Genomic DNA, 13,384 nt, shown 5'->3' on the forward strand with positions numbered 1-13,384 from the left:
CCCGCCCCAGTCAAGACTCACTCGCAGCAGCATCCTGCAGGGGTTCTCCTCCCTCGCCACGTGCCAGTAACCACGGCGACAGTGGACCAGGGTCCTTCTGACTGACACACCTCCTCTTTGCCCTCCGCTCTTCGGCTGAGTTCTGGAGGAGCCCAGTGGCCAAAAACAACAAAAAAACCAAACAAAGAGCCTCGGCTCGGTCTGCTAACACCACCTGTGGACCGAGGAGAGTAACACCATCAGTTTGTCATGGTTATTTATGTTTTTCTGTTTTTCGTCTCTGATGAATATAAATAACAATCAAAGATATATTTAATTTTTTAAAGATCTTTTAAGTATTTGATTACATGGTTTATTTATTCTTGAACGTTTTTTTTTATTGGCTTTGTTAGCACTTATGGTTTAGGTGTGTGTGATTTTTTTTATTTTTTTAAGTTATCAGCCAGTCAAAGAGATTCTGCTTTAATTTATGACCTGCTGGTGCAGAGGAGACGCAGCGAAGCCGAGCTGCTGCACTCTCGGAGCGTCAGCCGCAGCGTTTTGTGTTCGTTTCCAGAGAGGGCCCCCTCACGGGGGTCCCTTGTGTTAAACTGACACAACGGAAAGCGAGTGGAGCCGGTCGGTGCGCGGTGTCGTTGAATGTATTTTCGCAGGAAGCACTTTTGGTCCAGCTGCAGCGTTCACCCTGGTCAGCCCGGCTGCTTCAGGCGCTCCCATGTGGCTCTTTAAGGCTCCTCCCACCATCAGAATGGGGGGAGGGTTTGTTCCGTGTACCTCCAAAGCACTTTGGGCCCCCACCCCACCACGTTTGGCTGGAATCATTGACACTCATCGACGTGGCGTTCTCCACGCACTGTTACCCCCACGAGTCCTGTGGTAAATACGCTCCTTTAAATAGCAAACTGTTGCCGTTTGCTCAGATTTTCTTTCTTTCTTTCTTTGTTTAAGTTACTGCCAGTTTCTCTTTGCAGCCCAGTTTCACTTTTGGACCTCGTAAAAGGCCTCAGCTTTAGAGTAGCTCTCCCCTCGGAGCTCCTGAAGGGACTCGAGAGAAGTTCAGGTCAAGAGTTGTCGATTTTTAGCAGAACTCGTGTTCAGTAAAAATGACCAACCTAAATTCCCAAAAAGTTGGGACATTGTGTAAAAAAAAAAAAAAAAAAACCCAAATGCAATTATTTGCAAATCTCATGAACCCATTTTTTATTTACAGTAGTACATAAACTAATCAAATGCCCTTTTTTTTAATAGAAAAATTAAGGTAAATCGGCTTCGATGGCAGCGACATTTTGAAAAAAGTGGTTAAACGCTTTAAAAGTATGTAGTTCAAATAAGAAACAGCTGGAGTAGCATTTTGTAACTAATTGGATTTAATTATGAACAAGTCAGAAAGAGGACAGGGGATAAAACAAATGTTTCAGAGAGGGGCAGAGGTTCACCAGTCTGCAAAAAACTACATCTACAACAGTTTCAGAACAATGTTCCTCAATAGAAATCTGCAAAGACTTGAATCTCCTTTCATCTACGATTTATCTCTTCAAAAGAGTTTAAGAATCTGCGGAAAGTCAGTACTACTGAATCAAAATGTTAAAAAAAAAAAAAAATTAGAAACCATGGATGTTATGTTCAATATACTAAAAATAGAGGGACCATCCAGCCTCTTATCAAAAAGCCTGCCTCTCTGATGGTATGGAGGTGCATTAGTGCCTGTGGAGTGGGCAGCTTACACATCTGGAGCAGCTGCTCTCCTCAGCTCCTGGATGGTTATAAGAAGAGGAGAACATGGACCTGTACCAACTTTTAGATTTGTTGCTGCCATCAAATTCAAAATTGCCTTTAAAAATAGGTTTCTTAGTTGAAACATTTGACACGTTTACCAAGCTCAGTTGGGAATAAAACGTGGGTTTATGAGATTTGCAAATCATTGCATTCTGTTTTTTTGTTGTTTTTTTTTACTTTAAACACAACGACCCAACTTTTGTCAGAACGGGGGTGGTTGGCTCGGACCAGCGAGCTCTATAGCAGCCTCATCTGAAGACCCGAGGCTTGTTGAACCCTCCGGCCTCGCACACGGGCTCAGATGGGTTTTGCGGCGCTTGTATAATCCAGAGTGATTGGTTCCTGGTGTGTCGTAGTGAGTGTGAAGTCGGGGCTCCCCGGCCTGCTGGCTATAGACAAGGCCTCCGGTGTACTTTCACAGCAGCGCCACTAGGGGCAGCATGGCACCACCAGCAGCTGACAATAACACCCAGAAATCCAAATCTCATCCCTAAAACCAACACCACAGCTCTTCTGTTTGTGCCATTCTTTTCTTTTTTTTTTGTTGTTGTTGTGTTTGTTTCCTCCTGTTTTTACTGTTTGAGGCCTGGAAGTTTCTCAGCAACTTGTACCAAATACAGATTTTGGATTATCTTTAATTGTTATACATCGGTTTTTGTTTTTATACTTCTTGTGTTTATCTCAGGGCTGAATCTCAGATATTGTAACGATTGTGTTCATGTGGTGGTCCTGTTCCTCCTCGTGCCGACACATGCAGGTGCAAAGCCTCTTCTGACCCTGGTACACACTAACCCCCATCTCCTCCCCCCTTACATTCCAGCTCCTCCACCTGCCTTGGCTCCAAGCCGTTTTTTTTTTTTTTTGTTTGTTTTTTACTGGCAGACAAGGACTAACGACTCACTGTTATAACGGGGGCCATCACATTTATGGCGAGGTTTTTGTACCGTATCGCTCACCTCTCGGAGCACCAGAGCTCCTGTAATTGTCAGAAATAAATATTTTGTTAAAGCTGCAGGTTTTTCTTCATGGCATTTGTGTTTTTCCCCAACAAAAGCGTTTGGAAATACCTTGAACCAAAACACCACAGGTCTGACTAGACCAGGGTTCTGCAACCTTTACAATCAAAACAGACAATTCTGCCCTGATTTAGCTAAAAAAAAATTCTCCAGACACCAAAAAAATGCTGGAAATAAAGATAAAATAACTCATTGTTCCATAATGTAAATACTACTCATATTAATGCTCGTTATAATAGGAAATCTGTTCTAAACTGTTTATATTTTTTGGTATTTTTACATCTTAGAACAAAGAAAAAGACCAAACTTATAAAGAGTTGTTGAATATTTAAACACTGAATTCGGGAGGCCTTTTTATGTTTGTAGAAAATGATTAATATAAGCATCCAACCCGAAAAAACGAAGCATTTATTAGCATCCTAATAAATTATTAGTGGGTATAATAATTAGGCCAGTTTGTTGAATATTAATTTGCGACTTACTGAAGTTCTTTTTCTTACAGTAATAAAGGCAGAAACCTTAATTCTTTCCAGCTTTTATTGTAATATTTATTTATTATCAAAGCCAAGCGTTTATTTCTAATTATCAGAATGACTTGCCGTATTTTTGTCGAACCCTTTTGTTGATGACTTGTAAGTCAGCATCTGTCTGTTTCACTCGTGTTCAATGTGGTAAAAATGGTGGATTTACAGCAGGAAGGGAAATGACTGACATGTTTAAGAAGCTGATTAGAACAAACTCCTCCGTGTTTTGGTCCTTGTATTATCAGTCTTTTTCCACAGGTGTTTTATTGTCTTAAAACAAGACAGTAAAACTGCTCAAATTAGCCTTTTTGGTGCTGATTATGAATAGAAATGTTATTTACTTCCATGTAGGTTTTGGTGAATGCTCCCAAGGAGCTTGCAGACCCCTGAACTAAGCAGAGAAACGGAACGTGGAAGTTGAAGCTGAGACGGCACAAACGCCCCCTGCAGGCTGGCTGCAGTATGAGTTTATTTCCACTCAAACGAATGAGACAAACAGGAATATAAACACCTTTCGCTGTTTTCTTTACAGGTTTTACCTTGTTGATGTCAGCTCTGACCTTCATAGAGCTGTGCATCAAATACCTTTTTTAAACTCATTTTGTCAAAATAAATAAAAAAATAAAAAAATACACAAATCAACTTTGACGACACTTTAAGGACCTTCGTTCTTTCTCACAGAACTCCATCTGAGAAACCAAACATTTCAGGTTTATTTTCAGCTCTCATCTAATCTCAGAACTGCTTGACCTCTTAATAGTTTTGCTTCTGTCGTGACACCAAATAACCTCCTTTTGCTACAGAATCAATACGACCCTCGTCAGACCAGAAATTACTTACTGTTGAGATTTAAACGAGAGTAACGTTTTCATAATTATGCTTCTCAGTCCTGCCTGAGGAAAGCGAGATGGTGATGTTGGAACTGTACGTTTCAGCTGTTTTGTTGGGATGAAAACCATTTTTGAATCCCTCCAACTCCATCAAGGTCCCTCAGGGTTACAGGCTTTAGTTAATCCTATGCATTTACAGTTGTTTGTATGAATTCTGCATTATGTAAAAAAAAAAAAGACTTGGCTGGAGATATTCGGGGATAAAAGAGGCTTATGATTAGAACAAACAGGAAAGTCATGGTCCTATATTAAGGAACATGATGTGAACGCTTTATGGTGCCTTTGTCTTAGTAATCACGGGGATTATCGGGGCTAAAAACAGACAACAATCCAGACACGACGCCGGCATGGGTTTTCATTTTATTGACTAAATCTCAGTTTACAGGAAGACAGTTGTATTGCAAAGACAAAAACTGAGGGGTGGGGGGGCGTAGGTTCTAGTGCCGTTGTCATCTACTCACTAAGACGCCACGTCGAAAGTTCCGACACTCGGAACGTGGTCACCGGACAGAGAGACAATGGAGCTCCGTTACGACCCGTCCACGTTAGGGATGAGGCGTCCCCCGGGGGCGGCGCCGGCTGACTCAGGGTGAGCTCACGTGGCCCCCACCTCCCCCCTGCNCCACCACCACCACCACCGCCACCACCCCTCCGGACGGAGAACCACAGCCGGACCTGTACCAGGACGGTCCTTTGTTCCGAGTCGAGATGGCTGCCTATGAGGTCAGAGATTGTCACAAGATGTCGTCGTTTGCATATGCACTCGTGAATGTGGGGAGCAGCTTTGCAGGACATGATGGAAATGTACAATGTTGAAGGCGGGTGGGGTGGGGGGTGTTTATCCTCAGGCTGTTAGATCCATGCTGAGGTTACTGACTCTCACAAGGTTAAAGAAACATGTTTGCTGCTACTCTACGTCTACGGAGAACTACAGTTTGTAAAGTCGGGGGAGGAAACACCGAGCACGGCTTCACAACAAACAGCTTCTTTTTTTGTTTGTTTGTTTTTGTTAGCACATACACGTTTTTTTTCATGCAGATTTATGTCCGGAAAGCAACAGCCGCTCCTGTACATGATTCGAACGCTTTTTCTCTGATTTTTCATGTGCTACTCGTGATGAGTCAGCAAGAAATGGATTCTTCTTTTTTCTTTTCTAAATCGTGATTTTGAACTTGGTTTCTAACAAACAAAACAAAACAAAAAAGCCTTTTTTTCCCACAACATTCAACAGGAAAATTCTGCTCTTTAAATGGATGTTTTGGCCATTTTAAATGGGATTTAATGGAAAAGGTTAGGAACATTTAACATCTAGCAGAGAGCTTTTTCAACAAAATCAGCAGAGAGAAACAGTTCAAATCTGACAGGACTGATGAGCTAAAGACTAGTCAGGACAATGGACAAACACATGGATGAAGCTTCTCCACCTCCTCTTGTTTACAGCTGAAGCTGCAGATGTTGTATTTTTGGAACCAGAGTCTGTGCAGTTGGGATGTGATGCTGTAAGCCCTGCCTACTCCTCACCACACAGCATCAAATCACTAATTAATAGGAAAAATAATATTTCTACGTACAGCAGCAAGGTAAGAACTATTGGCCCTTTTCCACCAGCGTCTCTATAGCACGATTCGACTTGGTTCTCCACGATTCCAAGGCTTTTCCACTAGCAAGGATTTGTGGAACCAGTCTCTTTTTTTAGAACATACTTCGCTGCGGTTCCAAGTGCTGGCCTGAAAACGCGACGTCAGAAGACTGTCGGTCACTGATTGGTTAGGGGGTGGAGTCACTGGTTGCATCACAAGGACCACTCTCTAACAACAACCAAACCCGCCATTTTTTTTTTTAAGTAATTCGGCGCGGTGACTGTTTTTTTGTACTTTTTTAGGAGGAGTAAAGGCAACACTGAATTTTCCTGGTCTTCTTCCCTCCTACATGTTCAATGGTGTCTGGCAAGCAGCTTAATGGAGCAGTACCGCCACCAGCAAAGGAGTGTGGTGTCAATTTTTGGACTCTGGGACCGCCCATCTTTACGATGAACCTGCCCACTAGAGCTGTTGCCGAAGTGTAATGGAAAAAAACCCGAACCGTGCTGAACAGAGTTGAGCCAAGCTGAGCTGTCCCGTAGAGGCGCTAGTGGAAAAGGGCCATTTGTGAATCAACAGAAGCCAACAGCTAGATAAAACCATTGTTCAGTTTTAGTCCAGTTTGTTTTCATACTGGAGCCAGCCTGCAGGGGGCACTCTTGCCATTTCAGCTTTAACTTCCGCGTTACAAAACCGTGTCCACTTCATATTTGTGGTTCCTGCAAATGCTGAAGATTACGAAACTCCTGCAGGAAGGGACCCCAGGTGACACAGGAAGTGCTACAACTAGCTGCTGCTGCTTGCACTTTTGAAGAACCACAGGATTCTATGTGGATAACTGTAATGCAGTAAAGGTTCATAAAATAACATTTTACGACAGCAGAAATCCACTTCGGTCTTAGCTGCATTCCGACTACCCGTTGGCTCATCATTCCTGTCAGACGTAAACTCTTTTTTTCTCCAAACTGAAGTCATTCAAAGAGCTATCTACTACAGGTAAGATATTAATCGTTCCTAACTTTTACACAGAACCCGCTTCAAATGGCTGAACTATCCCCCTCAGTATATCAATAAATTCCCCCAACTGTGATAAAAGTTAAAGCACGTTTTTCATGCTTCATTTGTTCTGTTTTGTTTTTCTGTTGTTGAAGGAGGCGAGATAATTCCACAACATTAATACAAATACAACACACAAGAATAAAAAATAGTTATTATTTCGACCGTTTTAGCCCCAGTATTTCTCGAGATGTTGAGAACTCACCCCTTTTCACTCATGGAAGCGATGCAAGAAATTGTCCTACTGCAAAAATAAATCAATTGAGTCACAATTAAAATCTTTTTTTTTTTTTTAATTTCTAAAAGAAGCACGTTGCTGTCACTCAAGCAAAAGTAAACTACAACTGCAGTATGTTAAAAACGTTAAAGGTTTAATGTTTCTACCTTTTTCCCCCCATTAAAAGGGGATATTTTCATGTTCTTGCAGTATATTTTTCCACCTTTAAATTTTTTTTAACACTATCACAATATACATACTACTTATCACGTTATAATGTAAAATTTATTTTAATTTAAACAAAGTTACAAGTTACACTGTAAATTATGAATATATAACGTTCTAAGTATGTATGCTGTAATAACAAGAAAATATTTTGGTTTTGCTGGGGTGGCAGCAATACGTACTTATTATTCTTTAAATATTTTAACATATTTTGGGACTCAAGGGTGAGCTACTCATCATGCAGTAATAAACCTGCTGTTATTTCCCTTTTTTTCTTTTTTTTTTTCCCAATCGAGGTTTTGTTTCTGGAAAATATTTTACCTAAAAAATAAAATAAAAAAACATAAAAATTACAATAAAACCCAAATGCAGTGCAGACAGTTTTAAAGTAAATAAAAGCTTTAAATAAGAAGCTGTACAAACAGAATATCAGGAGTGAAAATATATAAATATAAAAAAATAAATAAACCCACAGAGATATCGTAAGTCAGGCCTAAAGCGGTCGATTCTTCTGTCTGGAATCCATCGAACTTGTTACGTCACGTACAAGAACATCTGGCACGGCTGAGCCTTTTTTTTTTTTTAGAACGTTTAGTAAACTGGAAAACAAACAAAAGAGAAGTTACCTTGAAAAAAATAGAAAAAATAGATTTTTTTTTTAGTCTTTAGATCTGAATAAATAACACAACTTTCAAAGCAAAATAAATCCACTTCTAGGATCATACACACGGAACACACTTTCACATTTTCCTGACACTCGAAACCTCTGAAACCACCACTTCTCCTTTAAATACGAGGTTCTCCTTGAGCTCTGTTTCAGTCTTTATCCAAAAAAACAGAAAGAAAGAAAAGAGAACGTCTCCTTTGTCCCTTGGCTTCATTATAACAGTAGCAATCCCACTTTTCTGACACCATTTTATCCGTTTTTTTTGCTCCAAGTATTGCTTTCAGAAATACATTTTGGTTTTCTTTCCCAAGGGTTTTAGTGGCAAACTGTAATGAACGATCATTTTCTTCCTTGCTAGGCGTTTGAAAATGTCACTGACTTGTAAACAGGGCGTGTTTTTGTCTTTTCAGGAGATAGAGGAATGTGTGCGTTCTACAAAACTGTTCTCCGACACGTGTGCTCTTCCCCTCCAAGATGCTTGTTAGTACTTTTAGCCTGTTCTGTTTCGTTTTTTTGTTGTTGTTGTTTTGTTTTTTTTTCAGTGCATGCACAACTCTGCGGTTGAATGAGAGGTATAAAAGTGACGAGTCGTGCTCAGACGCAGATCTCTATGGGCGTGGCCACCAGCATGCGGCCGCCCGGCGAACCGTTTTCCCGCGGCATCCGGTCGTAGCTGTTGGTGGACGACACGGAGCTGTTGGTGGAGACGGAAACAAAATGGTGCCCCCCGCCTGGCTCTATCATCCCTCCTTTGGCCCCGCCCCCGCCGCTGCCCCTGTCCACCGCCATGGGGGACAGGGGCGACAGAGGGGAGCGCGGCGACAGAGTCTGCTGCTTCATCCTCTCCACCAGAAGCTCTTCGTCTTCCTCACCGGATGAAGACGTCGAACTGGTGCCTTCCATCTCTCCTCGTGCGTTACTGTTACCGTTACCACCTCCTCCTCCTCCTCCGGCTTCACCGCTGCCGCTGCCGACCATCTCCCCTCCGCCGCCGCCCCCTCCGGCTGCGTTGCCGTTGTTGTTGTCGTTCTCCGCGTCCAGCATCCAGGAGTGGCTGAAGTAGCCGAACACCTCCTTGACGGAGCAGCGGCGGTCCTGCTCGACCGAGAGCAGGCGGCGAAACATGCGCAGGGCCTGCTCGGTGAAGCGCCTCCACTGCGACGGCACCGTGTTCGTCCTCCTCCTCTGCCAGTGGACGAACTCCTGGTAGAACGAGTCGGAGGGCAGCGCCTTCTCCCACGGGAAGTTCCCCGTCAGCATGCAGAAGAGCAGCACGCCGAACGCCCACACGTCCGTGCTGTAGTCCACGCAGAAACCCTCGTGGCGGGACACGTCGCAGAGCTCCGGGGCTGTGTAGGGGATGGTGCCGCTCACCTGGAGAAGAAAACCCCCCGACAGGTCAACCACGGCAGAAAACGGCAAGAAGACGCCGTCAGGAGGGAGAAAGCGAAACAGGTACTCACTCTTTTCACAGGCGAGCCAGCGCGACGAGTCATGCCAAAGTCGGACAGCTTGACTTTGCGGCACTCTCTGTCGAAAATCAGAATGTTTTCTGGCTTGATGTCCCGATGGACCAGCTTCTTGCAGTGGAGATAGTCCAGGGCGATGGCTACTTGGTGCACACAGCGCTTTGCCACTGCCTCTGGAAGACCAACCTTCAGGAGGAAGGAGACACGGCACAGTCAGGACCTTTTCCAACTAGTAGCTATTTATAAAAAAATAAAAAAAAGAATACTGCGAACCAAACAACAGCTCAACGTCAAACAATGCAAGAATTTTAATATTGCCCACCATTCGCCAAACTGTTTTTGCCAGTGTCTTTGTGTTTGTCTATTAGCAAAATATCCCGTCAAACACTGAACATATTTTATTGAAACAAACGATATAACCACTGGATGCAAGTCTTCTACTGATTTCCCTTTGGAGTCAACCTGATTCAAAATGGCTACTACAGCTAATGGAACTTAGCCTACTCTGAAATGATCTAACTCAGTCGATTTTACAGATATTGAGCTAAAACTTGAGGTGGTAGTAGCTGAGAGTCGTTCACAACACATACTCTGAGAACTAAAAGATTGCGCAAGATGTCACAGATATTACGGTTTGATCAAAACGGCTATAACTCCCATCATTTCTCAACACTGGATGATCTTAGTCTACACCTCCGGCATGAAAGGTGGCGGGTGACATGCGTTCCTTTTAAAAAAATGCCAGGGTTTTAATTATTTATGCTACGAGTACTTAAATTATACATTTTTTTAAAAATCCAAATGTTTCTGACTCGATGATTTACGATGAAAACCTTCCTTTATATTTCAGGTAAAATTAGACCAAAATAAAAAAATAAAATAAAATAGAAAAAAAAAGCAAGAAGAAGTTTGCAAGTTGGGGAAAAAACAAAGTTCCGTGAAATTTTTGCCTAAATGCCAATGACGGCAACTGCAAAAACTCTTTACTTCACTTTCCAAGTCTGGAAGGATGTTTAGGGTTTAGATTCTAGTGTAGTTCATCTTCAAGTGTTTCCAAGACTGCTGTTCTTCCTTCAATTAATCAAAAATTTCCAATTCCCAGCACAAAGCCCAAACCATTATTGCTCCACCTCCGTGCTTAAGCCTCAAATGTGTGCAAGACACAGGAACGATGTGTTAACATGGCCTATCTTCAGTGTGAACAACCACAGAGGCTAAACTGATGTGATGTAAAAGAAACAGCTATTTTGGCTCCTTTCCAAAGGAAGAAGTATGCGATGCGCTCAGTGAGGGTAGGGCTCGGGGCAGGGGAGAAGGGCACACGCGTACAAATCGCAATCAAGTTTGGCGCCGATTGCTGGGAGACCAAAGGGAGCAGCTTGTTTTTTTTAAGCTGCAGCTTAAACGCGGGATGTGTCTGTTGGTTTATAAGAAAAAAATCCCTGGATTTAGAAGAATTTAGGCCCATTCAAGAACTCCACCTGTAAAACAATTGCTTCTATGCTTCTTCTAGGCTACTTCAGACTGAGTGTAGAGCAATAAAAAAAAAAATTCAGGCTGTAAAAACCTCAGAATGATCGGCTCACTTTGACCAGAATTAGGATTTGGCAAAAAAAAGGCCACGATAATCGGAATGTCGGCTCTACGTCGGTACCTGTGGAGGAATGATATCGAAGAGGTCTCCGGCCAGAGCGTACTCCTGCGCAAAGACGTAGTAGTCGTCTGTCTCAAAGGCGATGCCGAACATGTTGATGATGAAGGGGCAGGGGGACAAGTACAGAGATATGCTGTACTCCCGTAGAAAAGACTTCAGCTTGGTCGTCTTCTTCTTCAGGAACTTCAGGGCCATTTTTGTACCTTTTGAGAAAAGATTTAAAAAGAAAGGATTCGGGTCAACTTTGGGTTCCTTCGTGTTGAAGCAGCACGCCCGTGGGGCTCGTCTCACCTCGGATCTTGTGGATGACCAGGTCCACCTTGCCGTAGGTGCCTTTGCCCAGCTCCCTGATCACCTCGTAGTACTTGTTGACCTCCAGCTTCTCCAGGTTTTGGGCAGCGATCAGCTGCAGCTCGTCCAGGATGTCCATGTTAGCTTGAGAGGAGCTCATCCTGGGGAGGGCTTCGAAGGACGGACGGACTGGGCCGAGGGGACCGGGAGACGGATTCTCAGGCGAGACAGGTGCAGCGGTTAGCAGCTGGTGTTACTGCACAAAAACAAGACGAGACACAATTTCAACAACGTCGAGAAATTTAATAAATAATCCAGCTGTTCTCGCTTTGTGGATGAAGCCATGCTGGCGCGTTTGAGAACAAAAGATGTGTACTTATTTAAGGTTCTTTACTCAAGGGTGCCAATGCATATGTACTGAAGCACCGTTAGCTGTAACAGTGTAAATGCTATTTCAGCTTTCTAATTTTTTGTTTTTCCGTACATTTTCTGCAGTCTAACCACTGTGCTATTTTAGCCATTCACGTATCGAGATGTTCAGCTCATTCTGTAGATGTTTGCTATGACTATTTCTTTGCAACTTTCATACTTTTCAACGTATTTTCGCCACAGAAATACATTCGGATGTCTTCGGGTCCTTCAAGGAATTAGGCAAAGCCAAGACAACAGAATCAAGAAAAAAAAACAAAAACATCTGGACACTTTGGGTCGGGGCCAGGCAGCAAATAAAAGAGTGCAGGTGGACCCTTTACTATAATCACAAAAACAAATCTCAATACTCCAGGATTGTGACACACTCGAAGTTTAAACGAGTCAGGGAAAGCTGGACAACACATGGCTGAACTGGGATTTTGACATTTTTATGAGTTTTCCTGCTAAGATGACTTCCATTTTATCCGAGGTCAAAACTGACTTCTCAGAACTGGAAGTGAAGGGTCTTTGGTAACTTGTCGTATCTCCTTCATAAAACACCGCAGACACGTGAACCTTTCCATCTGTGACACTGGACGGCTCTATACCACCTACAATTCAGGAATGTTTTCAGTGCCACTTCCAGTTTTTGACTGGAGACTGTTTGTCTGAGGCTTAATTTCTCGTCAACATGTCATGGCTGCCTCTTCTTTTTAGGAATGCTGTCAGGGAGGGAAAGAGCCAGGCGTATGGTTGCCATGGTGACACACTGGCAGCAGCTTGGTCCTCTTAACACCTCTACAGTTTTTAAATAAAAATGTTGGCATTTTTCGGCAGAAATGTTCTAGTTTACTGTTTATTCTTGGTTCTCACACACACACACACACGTTATGTCTCTCTATCTTTGCAGGGACTTTCCATTGACTTCCATTCATTTCTACACCCTAACTACAGCCTAACCCTGACCCTTACCCCAACCCTAACCATTACCAGTACATACCTAACCCTAAACCAAACCTAAACTCAATTCACACCTTAGTCCTAAACCTAACCCCTAACCCAAAAACATCATTTCTCCTCGTGGGGACCAGGCTTTGGTCCCCACAAGGAGCAGTTGGTCCTCACAAGGTAGGATATGTTAGGAAAATTGTCCCCACAATGTATCAAATACATGGCCACACATACACACACACACACTGCAGTGCTTAAGTCACTTCCAATTCTTTCCAGAAACAAACAGCCCTCTCCCGTCACATCTCTTTTCTGTATTTGTCACATGGGTCAGAGAGGAAAATAAAAGTTATCCTCTCCGCGCTGCCGTGTATCAGCCAAGCTGACTCCCCCCTCCTCACCCGCTGCCATCAACCTCTCACCCCGAAAAACATTACCCTCCCCACACACGGGCGCAGCAGCCCGTGGCGGGGGTGACAACGTAATTAAACTCCGACGCCTTAAAACACGGCTCTGCTACAATCACAAGGGACTTGTGAGGAGTACGGGAGAATAGGATTTATGTCTCGATCATGACGACGGTTCCGCGAGCAGGTTCTGACAAGAACATGTGTGTGTATGGCATACATGTTTGTGTATCCCCCCCCCCCCCCCCCC

General features: G+C 43.3%; 2 protein-coding genes across 5 annotated transcripts in view; one reads left to right on the plus strand and one right to left on the minus strand.

Moving 5' to 3' along the window:
- The window catches only part of si:dkey-94l16.4 (retinoic acid-induced protein 1), a 12,113-nt gene extending 8,151 nt beyond the window's left edge, over positions 1 to 3,962 (plus strand). For 2 of the 4 annotated variants that reach the window (XM_037980653.1, XM_037980651.1), the window contains exon 6: positions 3,668 to 3,962. Coding sequence is in view for 2 of the 4 variants with exons in the window: in XM_037980651.1 (XP_037836579.1) it covers positions 3,668 to 3,677 (10 nt within the window). In the remaining 2 variants the exon portion in view is untranslated. Of the gene's footprint in view, positions 1 to 10; positions 2,789 to 3,667 lie in introns of those variants that run through there. The other 2 variants (XM_037980652.1, XM_017416226.3) reach the window with 1 other exon arrangement.
- Positions 3,963 to 4,548: 586 nt separating this feature from the next.
- The window catches only part of bsk146 (brain specific kinase 146), a 15,961-nt gene continuing 7,125 nt past the window's right edge, over positions 4,549 to 13,384 (minus strand). Inside the window, exons 2-5 of the mRNA XM_017416062.3 lie at positions 11,366 to 11,621; positions 11,075 to 11,277; positions 9,415 to 9,606; positions 4,549 to 9,325 (exon numbers count right to left, since the gene is read on the minus strand). Coding sequence (XP_017271551.1) covers positions 8,546 to 9,325; positions 9,415 to 9,606; positions 11,075 to 11,277; positions 11,366 to 11,525 — 1,335 coding nt within the window. The 5' untranslated portion in view covers positions 11,526 to 11,621 and the 3' untranslated portion in view covers positions 4,549 to 8,545. The remainder of the gene's footprint in view (positions 9,326 to 9,414; positions 9,607 to 11,074; positions 11,278 to 11,365; positions 11,622 to 13,384) is intronic.

This window comes from Kryptolebias marmoratus, linkage group LG17 (assembly GCF_001649575.2).
Source record: "Kryptolebias marmoratus isolate JLee-2015 linkage group LG17, ASM164957v2, whole genome shotgun sequence".
In the NCBI taxonomy this organism is placed as follows: Eukaryota; Metazoa; Chordata; class Actinopteri; order Cyprinodontiformes; family Rivulidae; genus Kryptolebias; species Kryptolebias marmoratus.